Here is a 26,981-nt window from a genome sequence, read left to right as displayed (position 1 = left end):
CCGATCGCCGGGTTGGTAATCAGGGTGTTCCTTGCGGCGGCGATCTGCTTTGTGTTTGTACATGTCTGAGGCCTCCCTCAGGCGTCGGTGGGTGTCCGCCCAGACACGCTCACTAGGTTGGAACCAGTGGTCAACGGCCGGAGCTGCGGTGGGAGTTGCGTTCCACGGGAACAGAGGGGGTTGGTAACCGAGCACGCACTGGAAGGGGGTGAGATTGATAGCCGAATGACGTAGTGAGTTCTGGGCGTACTCGGCCCATGGCAAGAACTTGCTCCAATCCTTTGGGTTATTGGCACAAAAAGTATGGAGGAATCGTCCCAGTTCCTGATTGACTCGTTCGGCTTGCCCATTGGCTTGTGGGTGATAACCGGAGGTGAGATTCACTGTCACTCCCATGTTCATCATGAAGCTGGACCACACTCTGGAGGTAAACTGCGGGCCCCTGTCACTGACAATCTCCTCAGGAATGCCGTAATACCTGAACACATGCTGGAATAGAAGTTCAGCTGTCCTGAATGCAGTGGGGAGAGCGGGTAAGGGAATGAAACGTACGGACTTGGAGAACCGGTCCACTGCGACTAGAATTGTGGTATCTCCTTGGGATCTAGGCAGGTCTGTTACGAAATCTACAGATATGTGTGACCATGGGCGTTCGGGGATAGGTAAGGGCTTGAGCCTCCCGGCGGGGAGGGTCCGAGGTACTTTACTCTGTGCGCACGATGAGCAGGACTTCGCCACCTTGTGTATGTCTCCTATCACCCACCCTCCTATTGGGCCACCAGTATTTCTCTTCCAGGAGATGGTGTGTGCATTGTGTTCCAGGATGTCCCGTACCGAGTACCGTGTGTGCCCAGATGATGAGTTCTTGGCGGTACTCTTCGGGTACGAAGAGTTTGTTAGGAGGACACTTTACAGGTACTTGGGACTGGGGAATCTGCTCTAGTTCCGCGTCCAGCTCCCACTCTAGCGCACTGATAACACATGAAGGACAAATGATGTACTCCTCCTGCTCGTTGACCCGTTCTGTCTGATCAAGACAAGACAGAGCATCCGCTTTTGTGTTCTTGGACCCGGGTCTGTAGGATTACGTAAATTGAAATCTAGTGAAGAATAGGGTCCATCGGGCCTGGCGGGGTGTGAGTCGCTTTGCAGTGCGAAGGTACTCCAGGTTCTTATGGTCCGTGAAGATGACAAATGGATGTGTAGCCCCCTCTAACCAGTGTCTCCACTCTTCCAGTGCTAACTTAACTGCCAAGAGTTCCCGATTCCCCACATCGTAGTTTCTCTCGGCTAGGGAAAGCTTTCGTGAGAAGAACGCCACCGGGTGAAGTTTTGGCTTTTCTCCAAATCGTTGGGACAGAATGGCTCCTACCCCGGTTTCTGATGCGTCCACCTCCACTATAAACGGTCTGGATGGGTCTGGATGTTTGATGAGGGGTGCAGTGGTGAAGGCTTTCTTGAGCTTGTCGAAGGCGGATTGGGCAGTTGAATTCCATGCCAGACGTTTGGGTTTCCCCTTTAGCAGGGATGTGAGGGGGTTGGCGACGGCACTGAAATTCCTGATAAATCTCCTGTAGAAGTTTGCAAACCCCAGAAACCTCTGTAGTTCCTTGATCGTCGTGGGTGTGGGCCAGCTTACTACCGCCTGGACCTTTTCTTGGTCCATGGAGATTCCCTCGGGGCTGATGACGTATCCCAGAAACGTGATGGTGGTTTTATGGAATTCACACTTCTCGGCTTTCACATATAGCTGGTGACGGAGCAGTCGCTGTAGCACTCGGCGAACGTGGTGAACATGTTCTTCCCGGGAGTCAGAGTATATCAGTATGTCGTCGATGTAGGCGATCTCATGGCGTCCCAGCATGTCACGTAGCACATCATTAATTAAACATTGGAAGACCGAGGGGGCGTTAGAAAGCCCATACGGCATGACCTGATACTCGTAGTGGCCTGAAGTTGTGCTGAACCCAGTCTTCCATTCATCTCCCTCTCGGATCCGGACCAGGTTGTATGCACTGCGCAAGTCCAGTTTCATGAAGATGGTGGCCGTGCGTAATTGTTCCAGAGCGGCTGGTACTAGAGGGAATGGGTAGCGGTACTTGACGCAACATTGGTTTAGTCCTCGGTAGTCGATGCACGGTCGTAAACCTCCTCCCTTCTACTCCATGAAGAAAAATCCTGCGGATGCTGGAGAAGTGGATGGTCGATATATACCCTTGGTGCAACGCCTCCTGAATGTACTCCATGGCTTTTTGCTCAGTGATCGTTAACGGGTAGACCCTCCCTCGTGGTGGTGTAGTGCCTGGGAGCAAATCAATAGCGCAGTCGTAATCACGGTGGGGAGGTAGTCCGCTCGCCTTCTTCCTACTAAATACCTCTATGAGGTCGTGGTAAACACTGGGGATCTGAACGTTATCTGCCTTATCTGGGCTTTCAATGGAGGTGGATGCTACGGAGATCACCGGGACTTGAAGACAGTGATTAATACAGTGAGCTGACCAGCGCGTGATTTCCCTTTGGTTCCATGAAATTTGGGGATTGTGATGTTCGAGCCAAGGGAGACCGAGAACCACTGGGTGCCGAGCCGTCACTATGACATGGAACGTGATCTTCTCCTGATGAAGGGCGCTGGTTCGGAGGTTAACAGGTTCTGTGCAGTGGGTGATTATGCCATCTCCTATGGGGGCCCCATCAATGGCTTGTGCTTCTAAAACACAGGAAACATTTGAGTAACCCACTATAACGGGCAATACGAAGGCAGACTGAACAGAGTGCTGGGTAATGGGTTCGGAACTCACCCCTGCCTGAAGTGGTCTGGCAGCTTTGGCTTCCCCTCGGGTAGAGCCCTGTTTGAGAGGGCATTGTGGCACGAAGTGGCCCTTCTCACCGCAGTAGAAACAACGGTGTTCACAGCGCCGTCGTTCTCTTTCCTGCATGTTCACCCGAGTCTGTCCCAGCTGCATGGGTTCACTAGAGTGCTCAGGTGTCAGTGCTTCCGCCTCACCGCGTCCGGGGCGGCGGCTACGTAGTAGACGATCCAGTCGGATAGCTACGTTGATGAGTGAGTCGAGGGTCAAAAGGTCATCGTGGCACGCCAGCTCCGTTAAGATGTCAGCATTTAATCCCCTGCGAAACATGGCTTTTAGAGCGGGTTGATTCCATCCGCTCCGGGCGGCGACAGTGCAAAATTCGAGGGCGTAATCCGCCACACTCCGTGATCCCTGCGCCATGGACAATAAGTCCTCCCCAGTCTCCCGGCCATCTGGAGAGTGATCGAATACCGTGCGGAAGCGTGATGTCAGCTGCTCAAACGTGCTGATACGGTTCCCTTCCTGTTCCCATTCCGCGGTAGCCCAGAGGAGAGCTTTCCCGGTTAAAAGTTCCATGAAGTGGATGATCTTCTGACTCTCCGTCATGTCCCGGTACGTGGAAAAATACAGGGAGCACTGGAGTAAAAAACCCTGGCAGCGTGCGGGATCTCCATCATACTTCTCCGGCGCTGGAGTGGGAGGGAAGCATGGGGTCGGCACCGTAGCAGACTGCGCAGCTTGATTTAACCGAGCTACCTGCTCAGTTAGGTAGGCGAGACAGTGATCATTTTCGCTAAGCATCCGGCCATGTCCCTCGATGGCGTTCGGCCAACGATTTCCCGCTGCCTCCATTAATAGGCGAAGTATTCTGTCACCAACCTTGAGACGGTACGGAAGCAGGAGCGGGAGGCGGGTGAACAGAGTAGGATCGGGAAGTTCAGGAAGCGTAGTCGTAGAGTCAGCAAGGGTCAAGCGTTCGGGCGAACAATACAAACGGGGATATCCAGAAAACGTAGTCGAGACAGGAAGCGAGGGTTGAGGATTATAAGAAACAACGAACTAGATCGGCTTGGTAACGCAGCAAACTAGGCTACTGAGCATATACTTCGCGCCGATTCTCGGTGGCTGTCTTCTCTAAGTACTAGTGTGTGATTGGTGCCAGGTGTGTCTGATCAGAACTCCGGGGATGGGGAGCGCATGCGTGCCTGGGAAGTGAGTATTGCATCCTGGGAATTTGAGTTATGATCAGACTGAGCTGTGACAATCAGGAAATGAAACATGGTGGCAACTTTTGGTATGGCCTTGAGGTTTTGATGGGTGCTGCAGTTGGGGAAAGGTGTTACAGGTTAAACAGCACCTGTAATATTTATAATATATATATTTATAATGAAATATTTATAGAGCAACTGATGACACATAGCACTCTGTACCTTATCTGTCCTATCCAGAGTCATACAACAGTATACTACTCTCCCTTTCTCTTTATCGCTCTCCCTTTCCCAGTGGTGTACTTGTGAGGTTATAGAGGGCTCATAATGATGGCTAATAGAGTATGCCATGGCCCATCAGCTGTCCATGATAATACAGTCTCATTATTTCTCCCAGCCGTCTGCAAAAAAGATTACTTTAAAATGCATTGACTGTGATCCAAAGAATTGATGGCACAAGCTGTCAGGCTTAATAGCGCCTCCACAATTGATGCATTGTCACTTTACTCATACAGAGTTGTGACATTTATTTGAGCGCTTGCCAGCATATTTATTTTTGACAAAGGCTATTTTTATATTAATGAAATGCATCTCAGCTCGAAACTGCAATTTAGATTACATTTTTGAACTGTATGACTGTATGTAAAAAAAAATTGTCTTATGTGAGGTACACCGAAACAAACTATGAGCTTCTGAATTCAATGTACATGTGTAGGAGTGCCACAGCAGGTAGTGGTGATGTCTCACAGCTCCCACTAAATTCTGAACGCGTATCAAGCCACGTGTTGGATTTGTTGACTGTTTCTGTGATACAGTTGGCACACAAAATCTGTTGGTTGGATTGCAGATTTTTCAACACACATCATTTTTCTCATATCAGCTTTGTCTGGTTACATCCATTACCCATGTGCCTCCTAACTCCCTCACACAGTATTTACTGTGGCAACGAAAACACAAGGTAGCAAGAAACCACAAATAGAAACCAATCTATTGATCTCAAATGTTCCTTCTGACACGGTAGAGTCATATAAGAAAATGTGTCACACTGACACACACTCTGAAAATGGCTTCTTGTTGAAGCATAATGACAAAGCAGTGCTAACATGCTTAACCTACAGGACAGAGAAGAAGAAAGGCTGACACAGGACTGCAGTTAATTTGATATAAAATGTAAAATAGAATTTTTTATTATTATTATTTGGTAACAAAACAAATGTATGGCTTTTGGACTATGGGTTTTTTTCTTTTCTGTTTATTTTATTTTTAGATTAAAGTATGTCTCTTACTTTCAGAATGTTTTTTTTTTCCCTTTCCCTCCACTTTCATTCTGTTCCCCTTTCAAGAGCATTATCTGACAGGGGGAAGGGATGTTATTGGTGAAGAGAGAGTGCTAGCAGGAGAAGAGGTCATACTAAAGAGAGGTCTGGTAGAGAGACAGGCATGCGTATGTGTTCTACACAATGGCTTATGTGTGTGCTGATAATTTGCACAGCATTTCACACCTGCAGAGTTTCTGTCAGACGTGGCAGGTTCAGATGTGGCAGGTCAATACCTTTCCATCCTCACACCAGTCACACCTAAGAGAGCTGCTTCTTGCTTTCTTACTTTGTCAGACATGCTTCTGAGAGTGGAGCCAAATAAACTTCAGAATGCTCTGAGCATCCTTGGTTGTTTTCAGAACAGCAGTAGGGTCTTAGCTGTACTGGGGAGGAAACTGGAATACCCGGAGGAAACCCCTGAAGCACAGAGAGAAAATGCAAACTCCACGCACATAGAGCAGAGGCGGGAATCGAATCCCCAACTGTGGAGGTGTGAGGCAAACGTGCTAAACACTAAGCCACTGTGCCACCCATAGCAAAACTAGAACCCAATAAATAAATAAATAATCAGAATACCAGAACAAGATCAAAACCAGATAACATGCACTATATACAAAGGCTTAGAACCATCATGAGGTAAAATCAGAGCAAGACTTTACACTGAGCATGTATGAGTCTGGGCTATATACTGTGTGTGTGTGTGTGTGTGTGTGTGTGTGTGTGTGTGTGTGTGTGTGTGTGTGTGTGTGTGTGTGTGTGTGTGCTTGATTGAGTCCGGATGAGCCATGTTGCAATCCTGTGGTGAACTTTGGGAATCAGAATTCGTGGCTGAATCTGGCTCTGAAATAATTAAAGTGTCATCATCATGGGAATTATAGTAAACTGCTGTCTTTTTTTACATGTATTTTTACGTTTTTGAAATAAGATAATAGGCAATTCGTAATCTCGGTTGGAAATGATAACAATCCTGACTGAATTCATTTCAACGCTCCTCAAGCTTAAACAGAGAAACAGTTCCTTAATGGAAAAAGAATCTAAAAGGTTGAAGGAGGTGGTGGATAGTGGCATCTAGAGAATATGCAGATAAACAATAAAACAAGTAAAGTTAGAAAGGTTGTGAGAAATTAGTCCCAAGAGAAGTGTTACAATGGCTTGCCAAGTTTTTAAATATGGGATGACAATGGTGGGCAGAAGAGCACATTAATATGTATAAGGTTGCATTTGAAGAATATTTTATTTGTTTACAATGAATGGTCACATTACTATATGGACTGATATTATTGCATTGGCTTCCTGGTTGCTTTAGGGTTCCTATTGCTCAAGGGAGTTTGTTAAAACACCTACTGCACTGCAATGACGACTGAAATTGACATACAACAAATACAGTATGAGTCAGTATGAATTGTAGGAGTAGTCAAACTCTCAGAGTTGGTAATGGAACTCAGAAATGGGGTATCATTTATTTCAAGTTACCACTCATGTGGCCACACTTGTGTTCCCATGTTGATCTAGAGCCAAGCTCAGTGAAAAAAAAAAAAGAAAAAAAAAAAAACACTTCTCTTGAAGTTTGGGTAAATCTCAAAGTGATGTGAGTGTATTTGAGTGTGTGTGCTCACCCACAGGCCACCCTTTGACTGTCCAGTTACATCATGTACAGCTTAGGGAAGCTGTCTCTTCTTATTAGACACACTCTAGCTGGAAATTAAGGACTACCCATCACTCCAAACAGATCGAGTCTTTCTGTTCTAGAGACTATAACAGACAGAAGTTCACTATCTTAAGTAGAGACTGTCAACTGATGGACTGCGGTCTGGTTGCAGTCCCAGTCAAGTATTTCAGCGGATCAATCCGTGTGCTTAAAGAATAGTGTAGCAGAACTGATCAATGTATGAAAAAACGTCTGTAGTTCAGTGACTCATGACCCATTGCTGTGTTGATAGAAGATCCTCTGATACTCTGCGCTCATGGATATCAAGCAATTGCAAAATATTAAAAAAAAAAAAAAGAAGAAAGAAAGAAAAGGTTTGTTAAATATAAGTGTGCAACAATTATTGGAACCCTTTTAGTCCATACTTTGTGTTACCTCCCTTTGCCAAGATAACAGCTCTGAGTCTTCTCCTATTATGCCTGATGACGTTGGAGAATACATGGCAAGGGATTTGAGACCATTCCTCCAAATAGAATCTCTCCAGATCCTTCACATTTAACGGTCCACACTGGTGGACTCTCCTCTTCAGTTCACCCCACAGGTTTTCTGTGGGTTTCAAGTCAGGGAACTTTGATGGCCAGGGCAGGACCTTGATTTGTTTTTGTAAACCATTTTTGTGTTGAGTTTGATGTATGTTTTGGATCATTGTCCTGCTGGAAGTTCCAACCATGGCCCATTTGAAGCTTTCTGGCAGAGGCAGTCAGGTTTTCATTTAATATCTGTTGATATTTGATAGAGTCCATGATGTCATGTATCCTAACAAAATGTCCAGGTCCTCTGGCAGAAAAATGGCCCCAAAACATTAAAGAGCCAAAACCATATTTAACCGTGGGCATGAGGTACTTTTCCATATGGCTAACTCTCTGTGTGTGACAAAACCACCTCTGGGGTTTATTACCAAAAAGCTCTATTTTGGTTTCATCTGACCATAGAACCCGATCCCATTAGGAGTTCCAGTAGTGTCTGGCAAACTGAAGACGCTTGAGTTTGTTTTTGGATGAGAGTAGAGGCTTTTTTATTGAAACCCTTCCAAAGTACTTGTGGTGATGTAGGTGACTTCGAATTGTAGTTTTGGAGACTTTCTAACCACAAGACACAACTAACTTCTGCAATTCTCCAGCTGTGATTCTTGGAGATTTTTTGGCCACTCAAACCATCCTCTTCACAGTGTGTTGAGACAATTTAGACTTACATCCTCTTCCAGGTTGATTCATAACATTTTCAGTTGACTGGAACTTCTTAATTATTGTTCTGATGGTGGAAATTAGTGTTTTCAATGCTCGTGTTATTTTCTTATAGCCACGTCCTATTTTTGAAGCTCAATGACCTTTTGCCGCACATCACAGGTATATTCCTTAGTCTTACTCATTGTTATGAATGACTAAGGGAGTTTGGCCTGTGTGTTACCTCATATTTATACCCCTGTGAAACAGGAAGTCATGGTTGAACAATTTCTGTTCGTAGTCACCCAGGTGTATTAAAAGAAATGTAAAATATCGGTGGGAATATACTTCAAATATATTTTTCTCAAATGAATTCATGGGGTGACACCTATATTTAAGAACGATTTTTTTTTTTTTTTTTTAATAAACCTGTGTTTTGTTTGCAATAGTTTGATATCCATGAGAGCAGAGTGTTTTTGTGAATTTTTATTTAACAAAATATCAAAAGGCTAAATAACAGGCAATTTTTCACAGCCTCCTTTGCTCATATTTACCAAGGTTGCCAATATTAGTCGAGGGCACTGTACAATATGCACTGTTTGAATCAAACTTTGCGCCTTTACCCCCATGGATCAGTTCCTTTGGGGAGGTTTCACAGCAATCTCCCTTGAGAGTGTGGCAAATACAACTGTTTCTGTGCAAACCCTTTTGCACTTTGATTGCCATGACAGCATGATTGCACTATTGATACGACCTAGCTGCAGGCAAACTGAACATGTTATGTATTATGGATTGCCAGTGTTATATTTTAACCTCTGCAAGACAGCAAAATGAGTGCCAGAGGATAGAATTGGAGTACTACATTAGTACGCTGTATTCTGTATATCTGACTGCCAAACAGAGCTGCATGCAATCAACACTGCAATTAATTACTGCACATGGCACAATAAATGCAATAAATTACTGTCACACCAAGCCAAAAACATAAGGATAGAAAAGAATGGTTTTATCCATTAGCTGTGTTATTTTATTGGTCCTTACTTATTAGTTTATTTCATGAGTTCCTAATTCAATTCTCCATCTCTGTGTTGAGTTTTACTTTGAATATTTGTATTAATTGTTCTCACTTTGGTTGACAGCCTGATGGATCCTTTTTCTATAGTCATGTTATGAACCAGCAGACCGAGGACACATTTTCTATTTTTCTGCATACTTTAGGTCAGATATTTAAATTTCATTCTTCTGCAACCCCAAGCGAATCTACATTATTATTTAATTGTAGTTCTTAACACACCTGAGGCAAGTCATCTGCATTATATAGTTTTTATTTCTCTGACAGAATAGAAGAGAATACAATTGTTTACTGGCTGTGGGTCTCTACCAGTATTGCGAGGGTTACTTTAAAAAATGTATTTTGTTACAGTTACAAATTATTTAATAAAAAATGTAATCAGTAACATAATCCAAGTATCACAATATGAAAGTAATGTAATCTGATTGTTTCTGGATTACTTGAAGGTCACATATGTAAATAAAGTCAAGAGAAAAGCAATATGATCTAAAATACTTTTATTCAGAGATTAGTTTAGAGCTTAAAAACATGCTCAATGTCTGGCTTTGTTTTAATAAAAAGAATAAATAAATGAATGAATAAATAAATAAATAAAGGATCATTGTCCCTAATGCAGGTAACACTACATCACAAAAGCTAGGGTGACCATATTCTGCTTTGCCAAAAAGAGGACACCTTTTTTTTTTTTTAGCATCACATAAATATATATAAATAAAATTGGTTTCACTCTGCCCACGTTTTACAGTCCATGGAATAAAATAAAATATTAGATGCCATGAGTGTACCTTCTGCCATCATTTACACATTTGAATGACCATATAATACGAAGCAATGTCTTAACATGTAATTAAAAATGACCTTATATGGCCATGGGCACTGTTTCATCTCAGGACAGCTGTCATTTGCTGCTATCGTCGAGCAACTGTTTGATGCCGTACGCAACAGCGCTTCACCTTCTCGCATTCGCTGAGAGAAAGCAAATGGTTGAGAGGCAGGAATTTGGGCAATATTTGCTGCAAGCATTTTATAATCGATCGATTGGTGTGTGAGAATGCAGGAATTACAGAGAGGGGTTAAAGCAATGCAAATATGCACACACATGATACAGTATTAGACGTCATAACGTAACTAAAGCCGAATCCTGGACATTTTCTCAAATGTAGAAATACCGGCCAGGTGCATTTTTAAGGTCAGAAAAAGAGGACATGTCCAGGAAAAACAGGACGTATGGTCACCCTAACAAAAGCATTTCAAAGAACTATTTTTGTTAATTTCTACTAAATTAACTTTGCACAAAATTTATTTGTGCATGCACCAGTAGGTTGCTCATGTGAGGCACGACTGGCAAGAGAGAACCAGAACTATAGTTAAGCAGCTGTCTATATTGTGTTATGTCAAAAGATTCATTTCTTTGGCTTTAAATGAAAAAAATTGTAATCCTGATTGTATTCCCATTTTTTATTTCAAAATGTACCTGTAATCTGATTACTTTGTTTTTTTTTATGTAACTGTAACAGATTACAGTTACCAGTTTTTTGTATCCTGATTACGTAACGCCTTTACATGTATCCCCAAGCCTGGTGTCTACGTCTGGAGAGGAATCTCTGCTTTCTATCTTTATAACACCATTCCTGTGTTATGTATTAATACTGGAAAATGCATGTAAAGTCTCTACTTTGCTGATATTTTTGCACAGTTCCTCCTATCAGTCAGTCATTTCAGGTGTGTCAAAGCATTTCAAAAGCATTCAGAGCAGGGAACTACAAACCATGTACATTTCAGTGGGTCAGTGTGGTTACAGCTGGATTGTGCAGGTAATAAGAAGCTGATATTAGTCTAATTCACCAGCGTGTCAGTTCTTTATTGTTCAAGTGTCATTCGGGGGATAGTGATCGAGATCATTAAACCGTTCTGAAATGGCATGGGGTGGACAGGAGCAAATGAAAAAGTGGTGGCCTTACTGACTCTTATTTATTTATTGGATTTCCACAAATAATATGCTGTCAGGGAGCCCAGCTATGGTGCTTAGTGTGGTGTAAGAGGAAATAAAATTGAAGTTGACACACACTTTCCCATGCACACCACACATTATGTAATGTTCCCATTCATTAAGTCAAAGCAAATGGGAATGCAAAAGGCTCTTGCTGTCTCCCTTCTATCCCCCAGTCCTTTTATTTTTCTCTGATCTTCATGAGGCTAAGCCAGAAAACGTAAGACAACAACAGGAATCTTCAAAACTGCATTCAACTTTATAGAATGCCCAGCAACTATAGCACATTTCTTCCATGTTAAAGTGAAAGTTTTCCATGGCTCATCTCCCAAATTACTTTACCTTAGCAGCTTTACCTCTTCATGGTTCAGATTTTTTCTGTCAGGTTGGCAGCCCAATGGTCTGTTAAATCGCTTACAGGTTTGAGAACCGATTTACGCATCAAGTTTCAGAGGACTGCAATAAGTCCTAAGCCTCCACAAAATGGGACTATGATATCACTTTATGGTGCACGGTGGCTTAGTGGTTAGCACATTCACTTCACACTGCCAGGGCTGGGGGTTCGATTCCCACCGTGGCCCTGTGTGTGCGGAGTTTGCATGTTCTCCCCGTGCTGCGGGGGTTTCCTCCGGGTACTCCAGTTTCCTCCCCCAGTCCAAAGACATGCATGGTAGGCTGATTGGCATGTCCAAACTGTCCATAGTGTATGAATGGGTGTGTGTATGTGTATGTGAGTGTGCCCTGCGATGGATTGGCACCCTGTCCAGGGTTTACCCCGCCTCATGCCCCATGCTCCCTAGGATAGGCTCCAGGTTCCCTGTGACCCTGAAGGAAGGATAAGCAGTATAGAAGATGGATGGATGGATGGATATCACTTTAAAGGACCACTATAATGGAAAACTGAATATTCCTCAGTTCTCTAAAATGAGAAAGCTTAATATAGTTTGTTAACATGTTCATTTTGAAAACGTACCACCGCTTCCTCATTCTATAATGTCGATTTATGGAAATTAGGCTGCAAAAACATCTCATTTGGATTTCTTGTTTCTACAAAGTCATAAATACAAGGACCTTTAAATATAGCCATTTTTATAGGTGGTTAGTTCCTCCTGTTTACTTTAAAACGGGTTAGTCCCTCCCATTCGCTTTGCAGCCCGCCTATTCACATTACAGCAGGTTAGTCCCGCGTGTTCACTTTAAACCGGGCTAGCCCCACACATTCACGTTACAGCCCTGCCCATTCATTTTACAGCAGGTTACCCCTGCCCATTCACTGAAGGAGTGCAATCGTGCTGTGATTGTGTGTTGTTCTGATGTAAGTCGTTGATGTAAACATGTGATGAGAGATGTTCAAATAGAGTCAAGGTTGGTGGTTTCGTTTTTTGACTGAGACAGGTTTTATTTATTTTTAACTGCTAATGTGTCTCCAAGCAAACAAAGTGATGATGATAGTATGATGGGATGGTTCAGCAGAAGGAATAATTGGCTAATGACTTGATGCCACACCCACGGGGTCCATACATTGGCTGTTTACATCTTTGATTAAGGCAAAATACATTACAGGCTGTGTTTAAAAGGTACATTTGAAGCATAGGGCAAGTTCAAGTATACTGGACATGACAACAGACCCAAAATTTCATTTTAATATTTCTACATTCTATCTATTCATTACTATTTACTCTGACCACTGATTTTGAGGCAGCTTTATCAAACAACTCATTTCTACATAACTGTATGCATTTTGAAATAATGCCTTAAATTCATTATAGTTCCCAATTTCACAATGCTGACTATTTGTCAATATGTTATTGACTGGCTGAGGACTGAATAATGACAAAAATTTGCATCCCAGTACACAGGCAGGCAAAGCCACAATATTTTAATTGGGAATCCTTAGTAATAAGGCTCAGACTGTTCAAATAGAGATCAAAGCTTTGCAATGACCAACAACATGACTGCAGAATTTATAAGCTCTGTCTTCTATAAATGAAAAATAGGTGTGTTAATTAGCTCAAATCAGTAGCTTGGTGGCTGTGACTACTGATAGGCTGACATGGAGGAATGAGTGGCTAAACTAAAATTTTAACCAGAAGGCCCTGCAAGCGAAATAATCCCGATGGGTTGAATGCAGCGCCACGTTTTCCTTTTCAGCCGGGTACACTGTGACAGACTGACAGGAAGTGCTGAAATACTCCTGAGGCTGCTCTGTCAATCAGATACAACCAGCCATGTCATGGTGTGTGTTTGTATCCTTACAATGTGTTTAAAAGTACATCACCTTTTTAATAGTTTATTTAATTGCCACAAATAAAAGACTGATATAAGTGGTCATGAGATAATGTACTATATAAAGCATCTCATTGGAAACTCTCTTTAACAGCAGGAACCATAAACACAGAAATTGGGATAAAGATTCAGTCTGTTCTGTCAAGCTGTTTTATGTCCATGCTTTGAGAATGACTAAAGATAAAAAAAATCAATTCCTTGAGGGATAACTGTAAATATTTTAGGAATAAATGCAATAATTCACTTCTAGATGTTTTTGTTTGTTTATTTTTGGGTTTACCCCCCTTATTTTCTCTTTAGTTCACTGGCCAATTCCCACTAGGAGCGATTGAAGGTTAACACGTGCTTCCTCCGAGACCTGAGTCCACCTGCCACATCTTATCGAACTGCATCACAGGGCAGCGTAACACACAGAGAAAATGTTTTATCTTCTAGTAGCAGAACACTTCAGATATATCTTGACTTATTATTCCCAGTTTCCACTATTCTGGCCCATTCCATTTCACTTACACACAATATCTAAAAAACCTCAGACTGTCCAGCACCAATTAATCCACAAACCACAGGCCAGTTAAACACTGATTGCCACTGACATTCCTCAATCCAAAGAGAGACAACTGACCATCATGCAAAGCGATTGGATGTGGCTTCATGCTCAACACATCTTGTCAGGGAAAGAAAAAGGATTAGTTGTGTCATTTAATAATTTAAGGTCAGCCTCTCAGGCTGTATGTGCCAGTTAGGCAGTTTTAGAAACTATGATTTAGAGCCCCCAGGGATATTGTAGCCATGTGAAACATATGTTTATGTGCTGCTTTATGCACAGATGCATACAGAATGACTGAGTATATATAATATCCTCCTGACAGCATATGGGAAATGAATGTTTGTAAGGATGACAGAATACAGGATTAGTTTCTGGTAATGCAGACAGAATCATTGGTTTATGTCTCCCTCTTGAAAACAAAACAGTTTTCAGACTGTTCTTTTGTCTTTCTTATATTTGCCAGAAAAGATTCTCAGCATGCACAAAACATCGACCTTGAGGTGGGTGGCTACAACAGCAGAAGACCACATTAGGTTCCACGCCTGTCAGCCAAGAACAAGAATCTGAGGCTATCATGGGCAAGAGGCTTGAGAGGCTTTTCTGCTCACCACAGTTGTAAAGAGTGATTATTTAGTGATAGCAGAGCAATGTATAAAATAATGTACATACAGGTCAAGAGCTGTACATTGCCTGGTCTTTTTCCAATATTCAACTGTCCAGTTTTGATAAACTTGTTCTCACTGTAGCCTCAGATTTCTCAAATTATTTGTGTTACCATAGATTTCTAGTCAGCTTGAACAAGTCTGGACATTCTGCTCTGACCACACTCATCATCAACATGTTTCTGCCTGCAGAACTATTGCTCACTTGATGTTTCTTTTTTTGTTTTTCGCACCATGCTATTGTTTACGCTCTATGGCTTAGGAAAAAAATGATTCTGAAATACTTAAACTGGCCTGTTTGTCACCCACAAACATGCCATGTTCATAGTCACTGAGATCCCATTTTTCACCCTTCTCATGTTTGATGTGAACAGTAATTGAGACTCTTGACCTGTACCTGCATCCTTCATGAATGAGCAAGTATACAGGTGTTCCTGTTAAAGTGGCTCGTGAGTGTATAGCTAAAAACGGCTGCTCTTGCGTGACAGGGTTCTTTGGATGGTTAACAGTTCTTGTGTTCTAAAAGGGTCTACTAAGAGGGGGTCTTGATGTATGCTGTCATAGTCAGTTAAAGTGTCAAATACCCCAGGGATAAACACTCAATTCTTATTGATTAATGGATAATCATTATTTGCCATTAATGGATGCTAAATATTATACTGTTAAGCTGTCAAGGCTTATTTCGCTAGAACAATAATTTATGCACTTTACACTAGGGACCATCAGTTAAATTTGACCTGGGCTAAAATTCTCTCTGACTAATCATTGTTTGGGCCAGTTACCACCAAACACCACAAAATTAAACACCTCAACACCTCAGAGACTTTAAACAGCCACTCCGCTGGCCACTCCAGATGGTGTTTGAACATAGAGGTGCTGTTATGTCCCATTTTTAAGCACCATCTGAGTCAACAGCCACTGGCTCAACTAAAATCCCACAGTTATTTACATTAAGCATGGAAAACAGCGTCACACACACTAAATGGTTTTGTTCGGCCAGTAAATTAAATTTGAATATATATTGTGGTAATACGCATTTATAGGAGTCTGATAGTCCAATACAGACAATTTACATATATTAACTGGCTCATAGAGTAAGAGCACAGAAATGAAGCTCCATTGAATAAATGATTTCCCAGTCTATGTGAACTGAATGAATGAGTAGTGTAAACTGAAAAGCTTGACCTGCACAACAATAAAAGATTATAGCTCCATTCCTTAATTTTCATTGCTTGGTACTGGACTTTGGTTACAGTTAGATGTGTTTGAAGTCTTTTTAATCAACTCAACATGCTGAAGCATACTTCCAGGTTCTGCATGTCACATTCAGGAAAATATACTATGAAAGCAACAAGATAAGAGTGAAGGAGCTCAGATATTCTGGTCACATGTGCAGCAGTTTTGCAAGAAGATATGTTTTAAGACATAGGTTGCCTTTTTAATTTTTCACTATTGTAGTAGAAATAAGATTTTCCAGTTTCTCATTTGTAGTAAAGAATTAGTAGTTCAGTGTTCATACACTGTGTAACGACACGGGACTGGAGGTAGAAGCAATCGCAGATCAGCTTCTTTATTTGAAACTTAGATCAATAAACAAGGAACCGCAGTCTAGACAGGGACAGATAATCAACCTTAAACGAGAAACTGGATGCGAGGCAGGGAACAGAACAGTTACGAATGTAAATACTGCGCGAAGTGCACAGCAACACAAGGGGTTTAAATAACTAACACAATCAATACTAAATCACAGACACCTGGAGTAAATCAAGACACACCCTCGAACATCAACCAATGCTTAAACAAGGGGAAAACCAAAACAAACAAAGGTGCATGTCCATATACAAAAGTCTTGTGCACGCCGTGCATGTCGACGCCACAGTGCCATTTGCCAGCGGGAGCGTATCAGAACCTCCCTCCAACGGCGGTCCGGTGCCCCTGTGTGATCTGTCCCTCGCTGCATTGGAAAACAGGGCGGCCTCCGCCGGGGACTGGAACGCTGGACAACGTCCCCAGCAGGACTGGAACGCTGGACGACGCCCTCAGCGGGACTGGAACACTGGACGACTCCCTCAGCTGGGCTGGACAGCGGGACAGCTTCCTCGGCTGGGCAGGACAGCGGGACAGCTTCCTCGGCTGGGCAGGACAGCGGGACAGCTTCCTCGGCTGGGCAGGACAGCAGGACAGCTTCCTCGGCTGGGCAGGACAGCGGGACAGCTTCCTCAGCTGGGCAGGGCAGCGGGACAGATTCCTCGGCTGGGCAGGGCAGCGGGACAACTTCCTAGGCTGGGCAGGACAGCTGGACAGCTTCCTCGGCAGGACAGGGCAGCAGGATAGCTTCCTCAGCAGGACAGGACAGCAGAATCGCTTCCTCAGTTTTGACAGGGCAGCAGGATAGCTTCCTCAGCAGGACAAGGCAGCAGGATAGCTTCCTCAGCAGGACAGGGCAGAGGGATAGCTCCCTCAGCTAGACCGAGCAGCGGGACAGCTTCTTCAACAGGACAGGGCAGTGGAACAGCTTCTATGCGGCAGAGACCTCCCCGCAGGTCTCTGGCAGGATCTCTGAGGTCGCCAGGTTGACCTCAGGCTGGGGCTCCGAAGATGAGACCTCCCCGTTGGTATCGGGTTGGAGCTCTGAGGCTGCCAAGTTGACCTCACGCGTGGGCCCAAAGGTCGCCACGTTAGCCTCGGGCTGGGACTCTGGAGCTGCGACCTCCTGCTGCCTGCATTGCACAGTGTAGTCCCCCAGTAACGGGAAGCCCCAGTAGTTCTGGTAGCTCTGTTGCCTGTCTAGCGTGGTGTAGTTCACCTGCAGTGGGAAGCCCCAGGAGTTCGGGTAGCTCTGCTGCCTGCGTAGCGCAGAGGTTGTTTCCTGGCGGCGGGAAGCCCCAGTAATCCGTGTAGCTCGGCTACCCGCATAGCGCGGCGTAGCTCTCCAGCAGCGGGGGTGGGGGAACTTGCGCAGGTGGCGACGTGGCATGTGGCCCGGCTTGCTGCAGCGGCTTCAGAAGGCAGTGGAGCTGAGCAAGTTCTTCGTTTATTTGGCGACTCTGTTCCCAGAACGAGCGACGCCACGCCTCAAACTCGGCAGCTTTGGCGGCACTCATGTTGACCTGCTGCTTCAGCATGGTAGGCTCAGTATTCTGTAACGACACAGGACTGGAGGCAAAAGCAATCGCAGATCAGCGTCTTTATTTGAAACTTAGATCAATAAACAAGGAACCGTGGTCTAGACAGGGACAGATAATCAAGCCTTAAACGAGAAACTGGATGCGAGGCAGGGAACAGAACAGGACACATAAACAAGACGGCTTAGCATGCGTAGCGTATTCACCATTACATTCAGGTTCAAACACTCATTTAGTTACGAACATAAATACTGCGCGAAGTGCACAGCAACCCGAGGGGTTTAAATAACTAACACAATCAATACTAAATCACAGACACCTGGAGTAAATCAAGACACACCCTCGAACATCAATCAATGCTTAAACAAGGGGAAAACCAAAACAAACAAAGGTGCGTGTCCATGTACAAAAGTCTCGTGCACGTGCGCTCTCTAAAGCCGCGCGTGTCATCTGCCGGCGGGAGCGTAACACACTGCATACTGCATTACATAAGTTGGTTGTATTGTGGTTATGGTTATATTCTATTTGTATCATTAAGCACAAGCATTACTTTTACAAATATGATTGAATAGAATTCTTAAATAACAGAACTGTTACTTTAAAATCTATTCTCTGACGAAATGTAAGGTGCTCTTGCTTCACATGTGACTATAATAAGAAGTATACATTTATTTACAAAATATCATGCTGCTCTATAGTGGACTCTTGCATGTACTACACCATGTCACACTGCACAGCTTCATTCTATATATTGAATTATATGGGAAGCATGTAGCTGTCATTTCTACCTCATTTCCCACACCACAAACACATCCCCATGAGTAAAATTTGATGGTTCGTATCGGTGTGCTAATACGGTGGTTGTGTGATGTTCCCTCTGACTGGGTCATGAGTTTCTCTTCTGGTGATGATGACACCATTTTAAAAATACATTGGCACCAGTTTAGAAATACATTGACTTTTGAATTATGTTTGCAGTCAGGAAGTTCAATCTGACAGCCCTAGTGTTTACTCTGTTCATATACTTTATGCATGTAAGGTTATGTCATGTTCTAAGTGTCTATGTAGTCTATGTAAGTCTATGAGACTGTGGTAGCCTTGTTATCATTCCTCACCTGTGGTGTGAGTGTGTGGAGAAGTCTCTGTCACTAGTATAAGCCTGTCAGCCAGTTCTATAAATAGCCCTGGAGCAAATTCCAACTCCAAGTGGTTTACTAACAGTACAGGGGCTATTAGCAGAAGCATAGCTCTTCTTTAGTATTTCGAAAGCACAGATCAGCAGTCACTTTATGCCAGAGATTCTTAAGCGAGACCTCTAAGATTCCCTAAAGATTTTTATTTCGTTCAAGTTCCTGGTGCACCTAAACCGAATATTCAAACACAGAACTGCTCTCAAGGTCCATAATCATATTTAAGTATGGGGGGAAAATTCACTTTTTTTTTTGCTCTTTATAAAGCCAAAATGAATATCTGCATTTCTAAGCAAAATGTTGCTGCAATTATTTAACTTAACATTTCTCTTGTGGAAATTCACACTCGTCGTCGTTGTTGTTGTTGTTTTGCATATGATGATGTTGTATGTATCTTAGTTTATTATTTGGTTTTGCTGTAATGTGTAATGCTTCCGGTCATTTTCAGGAGATGGGAATCCCAAGGAGAGCAGTCCTTTCATCAACAGCAGTGATCCAGAGAAGGGCCAGCAGTATGATGGCAAAAACATGGCGCTGTTTGAGGTATGCATACATGCATTATAGACGATGAAATGCTCCCTAGTTTTACTGTCGAAAGGGGCTAATGTATTTAATTTAATCCCACCTCACTGTTGCATTCATAACATGTCATCAGCAGTGACAGGGATGCATGTGAAATAAAGTAGCCGGGGTAATAAACATTACATTTTTATTACATGATTACATTCTTGGCCATTAAAAAAAACAGCTTATTTCAAAATGCCTTTGGGAGGAGATACTAGAAGTAAATAGACTAAGCACACATCATCCAATCAAAGTACAAATTATTCTAAGGGAGAAATAACAAAACAGTAAGTTTTGCGTTCCTTGGTTTGAAGAAAAGAGCTGGCTAATGACAAGCAGCTTTTTTGTTTCCTGTGTGATATTTAGAAGAGACATGGCTTCCTCATGGATGAGTGAGTGTGTGTTCTTGTGTATGCATAATAATTTATGCCAATGCTTTTACAATGTAAACATCTAAAAGGCTCACATTTATAACACTATATTATTATAGAGCTTATTATAGTAAGTTCTATAATAGTAATGGTGAGTTATTGATTGGTTCGTAGAATTTGTTTTCCATTCAATATCGCAACCAGCCATCACTGCCTATTTTACATTTTTAGTGCATTTGAATGTTTACGTGTCACATCTCTATTACTACTGAAGCGGGTTCTTCTATGTGCCTTTGTGTGTGTGCTGTAGGAGGAGATGGACACTAGTCCCATGGTATCGTCTCTGCTCAGTAGCCTTGCCAACTATTCCAACCTGCCTCAGGGCAGCAAGGAACACGAGGAAGCTGAGAACAATGAAGGTTCGCGCAAGAAGCCTGTACAGGTAATGCATACTCACTCACACTCACATACAGCCTTTTACACACACGAGCCTACATCAAGTGTCTTTCACTCCATTCCATTTCTATTCCATTTTTACAAAGCCTTTCGAAATTTGTAATAAATATATTTCTAATGAATACATGGCAACATCTTTCTCAGACCTTTTGATCCAGCTCCCCTCCTAGAGTATCCCAGTGCTCGAGTCTACTCTCGGCACTACCACACTTGCTTAGAATCGGTTGAAATCAAACATTACATGGAAGATTTGACAGGTAGTATAGTTGTTCATGGAGTCAGCTGTATGGCAAGGTAATATGAGATTTCAGCTTTCTGCTTTCTCAATTAACTTTTTATGCTTTGACATAAAGATAATCCCAAGTAGCCTAAGAAGAGGCACTCGTTAGACAGCACTACTGTTTAGCGCTCTCTCTTTCTTTTCTTTTTTTTTTTCTTTCTCTTTCCCCCTGAGTCTGCGTTGATCAACAAATGCTTCCATGATTAGGAAGTCAGACATACAGGAAGCAAAAAATAGTCTTGACATACAGTGCCTCGAGAATGTAATTACCCCCCCCCCCCCCCCCCCCCCCCCCCCCCCCGAGTTTATTTCTGGTTTTAGTTTATTGCAGCATCAAATTTAAGTGTATGCAAATGAGATTTTTTTTTCTTTGCTCATTTTAAAGTTGCCCTTTACAGAAATAATGAAATAGGATTTAGATGATTTCAGAGTTAATTTTAAAGTCTAAAAACTGCATAATTGACAAGTATGCAACTAATAATAAATGTTAAACAGGCTAGTCCTGTGTTTATTTTACATCCATCTATGTCCAATTTTATGTTTGCATAGTAAATATCTCTGACTTTGGGAGGTCTAACAGCTAAAATGGTAGATCAGATCAGTCCTGCTTTCATGAAGGACACCAAGGAACTGCCTTTGAAGCTTCCATCTTAGGAGGAAAAAAGGTGGAGAAGGTTATTAAAACATAGGGAAAGCTTTGAACTTTCTTAGGAGTACTGTGAAATCCATTTTAACAGTGAAAAGAATTAGCAAGAAGGGCAGTTATCAGAGAAGTGTCCAAGAATCCAGCTACAACCAGAACCTGTGCAGACCTCAACAATATCCTCAGCTCTGCACAGATTCAGCCTCTATGGAAGTCACTTCTGAGAAAGGCCATGTTAGAAAATCTGAAAGCTGTTGGAAAAAGATTTTACGGTCTAATGAGACAAAAGTTAAGGCATTCGGTCTAAAGCCAAAGCATATTGCCTGGTGCAAACCAAAGCATGTCAGCAGGAGGAACTGGAAAGCTTGTCAGCATCACAGGCATCATAGATGGAGTCAAATATAAGCATATTGTTGAGAAGAACCTGCTCCAGTCAGCCAGACATCTGGATTTAGAGTGAAACAACAAGACAATCCAAATCACAGAGCAAAAACAATGGATTGGCTTAAAAAAGAAGGTTTGTGTTTTGGAATGGCCGAGTCAAAGCCCAGACTTAAATCAGTGGCATGGCCTGAAAATTGCTGGCCATCAACATTCTCCATCTAATTTGGGAGTGTAATGATTATTAACAGCTGTTAACACTCAATTTAATCAGAGTTGTTATTTGAACGCCTTGTGCTGCTGCGCACTGTGCGCAGTATTACATACCTATTGGGGTAATGGTGCCACGCGGTAATGGTCCATGTTCTGCTCTGGTTTCGTGTATCATGCCATAGTCCTAGTTAAATGATTGCCATGTCTAGTTTCTTGTATCATGCCATAGTCCTAGTTAAATGATTGCCAAGTCTAGTTTCTTTTTTCAGGCCATAGTTAAGCGACAGATGGGTATTTGTTGAAGTGGGTAATTGTGATAAGCGGTAGCAGTTCCAAGTCTTGTTCTAACTTTCATGTTTCTTGCCTCAGTTCGAGTTCCTGTTTGCTTGTATGCTGACTGCAGTTGTCCATAAAGACTCTGATCCTGCACTTACTTTCTGTCCCAGTCTCGAATCGTAACAGAGCGTTTGACTGCAGAACAAGTTTCAAATCAAATATTAGCGTCATTTGACGGTGAATCTGACAGTGAAGCTGTCAGTGAACAAAATGTTGATTTTGATGATTATGAACACGATAATAGCCTATTGAGAGTAACGTATCCAATGAGCCGGATCCTGAATATGAGCCAGATGCTGAATTTACCGGGGGAAGCACAGAAGGTACCACATTTGCCTATCATAATATTACTTGATAACATTGTTATTAGTCATGAAAATGATACATGATACATGATTAAAAAAAGATTAAATATTGTAATGATTTTAATTTTGTTATGGTGACTGAAATGATTGAATGAAAATGCTAGAATACTTTCACTATTTTAGCGCACGCATGAATTATTAGTGCATAATTTTTTAATGGTGTATATTTTTTGCATCTGTTTAATGACAAATGTCAAAATATAATGAGAAATGCTGCATTTTATTATTTTGTAATTGTTAATAAAATATTAGGACAGTTGTATACTATTAGGGCAGTTAAGGTTCAGTTAAGAACCATGTTAGATATATACACTGGGTCACTAACGACCAGAATATGTAATAATGATTGGCGAAACATGTATGAATTTAATGGTTAATGTTATTTTTTAGAGAGTCACTTTAAAAGCAGCAGGAAAAAAGTCTATTCTGATATGCCTAAATTTGATGTTTCAGTATAGCAAAAAGAGTCAAAATACTCATTGGGGTGGGGGGTGAATACTGTCTGGAGGCGTCTGATTGAGTTGAAGATCACTATCCTTCTTTTTAAATATTTGGCTGATGCTTTTATAAGTGTCTTACAGTTGAGACAGGATACAACTGAGGATTAAGGGCCTTGCTCAGGACCCCACAGTAATAGCTTGGCAGTGCACTCATAACCTTCCATTCAGTAGCCCAAAGTGTTAACCACTGAGCCACCACAGACATTTTCTCTTTTTCCTATAGGTTTGTTTTAACAGTTGGAGGTTAAAAATAAAAAAGGTTAGAAATAGTTTAATACTCTTATATTTGTTTTATTGTAATCTCATAATTTGAAATACTAGATCAATTTGATTATATTCAAAATATTTTCATTTGCTGCCATTTTTTGCAGTGTGGCTGGCTCAAAACTGTGTGAAACACAGTTATATTTTTTTTTTACCTCAGAATGTCAGAATGTTAAGCAAGTAACAGCGCAATGCAGTCATTTATGTCTTTGCTAAGATGTCAGTGGTAGTTTACAGACTTGAGTTAGAATTAAAAATGCAATGGTTTTTAACATCTACTGACTATCACTGCAAAGATAAGAGACAGTGTGTGTGTGTGTGTGTGTGTGAGAGAGAGAGAGAGAGAGAGAGGAGTTTGTACTCTCATAGCGATTGAAGGGAGAAGTTTAATCTTCCCTGAGTTTTAGAGCGTGTCTCAAACGTAATTATCTCACCGACAAAACAGCTGCACTCCAATCAGCCTCCATTTTGAGAGGGTCAGCTGGAACACATGAGACCCTGGTTATTTCAGCTGCTTTAAATGAATGAAGCAAAAGCCATAAGCCAGGCATGCAGTATGGAAATATGGGCATGAGCTAGCATTGTATTATATAGTACATATTTTAGGACCTGATCCAGAAAGGGCATAAAGGGCATATGGTCAGAAAAAAATTAATACATCATCGCTCAGACCAAGATAATATGACATCTGGGGGGGGGACACGTTGCCTCAAGTATGTATTGAATCCCTTTTTCACAGTCCCCACCTCCATCTATCTCGTCACTCCATAGAAATATAACTGTGAAATTTCTGATTAGGACAATTATTAATGCAATCAAGCATGGAGCCAGAGCAATGCAACATGACATGACATTAATCAAAACCCAAGGGCTGAATTTTAATGAGGAGCTTCAGACTGATGAGAAGAGGAGGACCTTTACTCACAGCCAGGGTGGAGCAAAATGGCATTTCTGTACACTGTGTATCAAGTGTGAGAACCACAAGTTTGTCATAATGGATTTTGTCTTGTTATCCCAGTATCTCTAATGAGGTACTGTTCAGTTTTACCTTGTAGAATGACAGTTCAGTGTGACAACCAAAAAGCTTTTAACAATAAGAGAGAGCTAGAGAGAACGCTAGAGAGAGAAACAGAAACAGGCAGAGAGCTTGCTGAAAGATGATTTTGGGTGTGTAAGCTACACTTAGCTGTTCTGAAATAGCCAAAAGTATGGGGACACCGGACCACTGAACATCCCATACTAAAACCATGGCCATTAATATTGCGTTGGTCCCCCTTTGCTGCTGAAAGAGTCTCCATTATTCTGGGAAGGATTTCCACTAGATTCTAGAGTGTGACTATTGGGTTTTCTATTCATTCAGCCACAAGAGCATTAGTGAAGTCAGGTACTGATACTTGGCAAGAAGGTCTGGTGCGAATTTGGTGTTCCAGTTCATCCCAAATGCATTCAGTGGGTTGAGATCAAGGCTCTGTGTAGGCCACTCAAGTTCTTCCACACCAACCTTGGCAACCCATGTCTTCATGGACCTCACTTTGTCATCCTGCAAAAGGCTTGGGTCCCTAAGTTCCAGTGAAAGGGAATATTTATGCTACAGCATAGACATTTAAGACAATTATGTGTTTCCAAGTTAGTGGCAAAAGTTTGGGGAAGACCCTCATATGGGTGTCATGGTTGGGTGTCCACATACTTTTGGCCATACTGTGTAACATCTATATATTAAAGGGTGTTGAGTTACATGAGAAAATGTTTTGAGGTGAATACGTAGGAATGACATTTCCATGAAACTAATTATCTCACTGTCTATTATTTCATAATCTATTTAGATATTAATCTGCAGTATATGGTTAATCACTGCAGTGAATGCGATTTTTAAGTGAATATTCCAGTAAAGGAGTACCTGGCTTGAAAGATTATTGAAAGGGGGTACTGTAGCCAAAAATGAGCCAGTAGTCTAATGTATGCTAATTGGGAGCAAATTTATCTCTTTCTTACAAAGTTGTTTGCCAATCCCATGTCCATTTTAACATAATTAGTTTCTGTGTTTATCTTCATTCAGTAGATAAGTGCTCTCTCAGACAGACACACTGGAACAATTAAAGCACTGCCAGTTATCATACTGTCTAATGTTCCATTGCTTCAACTCAATTATGACTATTGGTATTATTGTGTTCAAGCAAGTAAGTTCAAGACTCATATCATATCTTAATGACCAACTGAAAATAGAGTTCTGTGAAAAAGTATTTGATTTGTTATCTATTTTAGTGTACATCTCATACTAAATTGTTTCAGAAATTAAAACAAAATCTAAGGTAAAACAAAGGCAACCTGAACAAAAAAGTTGTCCAATACCAACTGGGCCTGTGTGAAAATATATTTGCCTCTGTAGTTACTAAGTCCCCAAATCTATGAAAGTGCACTCATAATGGGGCTCAGCCGGACTAGATGCAACCAGACCTGATTACTGCAAACCCTGTTCAATCAAATCAACACTTAAATAGAACTTTGTTAACAGCATGAAGTTGGTTAAAAGGTCTTACCCAGTAATACACTATGGCAAAGTTGAAACAAATTCCAGAAATGCTGATGAAGTAATTGATTGAAATACATCAGTCTGGAAAGGGTTACAAAGCTATTTCAAAGGTTCTGGGACTCCAAAGAACCACAGTGAGAGCCATTATCTCCAAATGGAAAAACTCAGCACAGTAGTGAACCTTCCCAGTAGTGGCCACCTTCTAAAATTCCTCCAAGAGCACAAAAAGTACTCATCCAGCAAATCAAAGAAGACTCAAGGACAACATCAAAGGACCTACAGGCCTTTCTTACATCAGTAAAGATCACTGTTCATGACTCCACTATCAGAAAGACACTGGGCAAAATGACATCCATGGAAGAATGATGAGGTGAAAACCACTGCTGACCCAGAAGAACATTAAGGATCGTCTGAATTTTGCCAAAACACACCTTAATGATACTCAAACATTTTCGGAGAATGTTCTGTGGATTGATGAGTCGAAAGTGGAACTGTTTGGAAGACAGGTGTCCCATTACATTTGGCATAAACCAAACACAGACTTCCACAAAAAGAACACCATTCTACGGTCAAGCATGGTGGTGGAAGTGTGATGGTGTGAGGATGCTTTGCTGCTTCAGGGCCTGGGCAACTTACAATAATTGAGGGAAACATGAATTCTGCTCTCTACCAGAAAATCCTAAAAGAGAATGTCCGGTCTTCAGTCCGTAAATTGAAACTCAAGCACAACTGGATTATGCAGCAAGACAATGATCCAAAGCATAGGAATAAGTCCTAGTCCTAAAAGTAAGTGAAAGGCCCTTAGAGTTAATTTAAATTATATAATGATAACAAAATGAAACATATAACTAAAGATTTATTCTGAAAATTGTTACTTGTCATTTTGCTCAAAGAATTAACCATATCAGTTAGCAAGCTTGTTTGCTAATAATTATTTACATATGCTATTATTCTTTGGGGGAATCAGAAATCACAGTAAATGATTATTACTAGGAGAT

The 26,981-nt window shown here is 41.8% G+C and overlaps 1 protein-coding gene across 2 annotated transcripts in view; it reads left to right on the top strand.

The window, feature by feature from the left end:
• Positions 1–26,981, top strand: part of slc12a5a (solute carrier family 12 member 5a) — a 185,283-nt gene that overhangs the window by 115,035 nt on the left and 43,267 nt on the right. For both annotated transcript variants that reach the window (XM_017479483.3, XM_017479484.3), the window contains exons 2-3: positions 19,529–19,623; positions 20,326–20,457. In XM_017479483.3, the coding sequence (XP_017334972.1) occupies positions 19,529–19,623; positions 20,326–20,457 (227 nt within the window). The remainder of the gene's footprint in view (positions 1–19,528; positions 19,624–20,325; positions 20,458–26,981) is intronic.

This window comes from Ictalurus punctatus, chromosome 11 (assembly GCF_001660625.3).
Source record: "Ictalurus punctatus breed USDA103 chromosome 11, Coco_2.0, whole genome shotgun sequence".
In the NCBI taxonomy this organism is placed as follows: Eukaryota; Metazoa; Chordata; class Actinopteri; order Siluriformes; family Ictaluridae; genus Ictalurus; species Ictalurus punctatus.
Note: the sequence above shows the minus strand (reverse complement) of the source record. Positions and strands in the feature narration are given on the sequence as shown.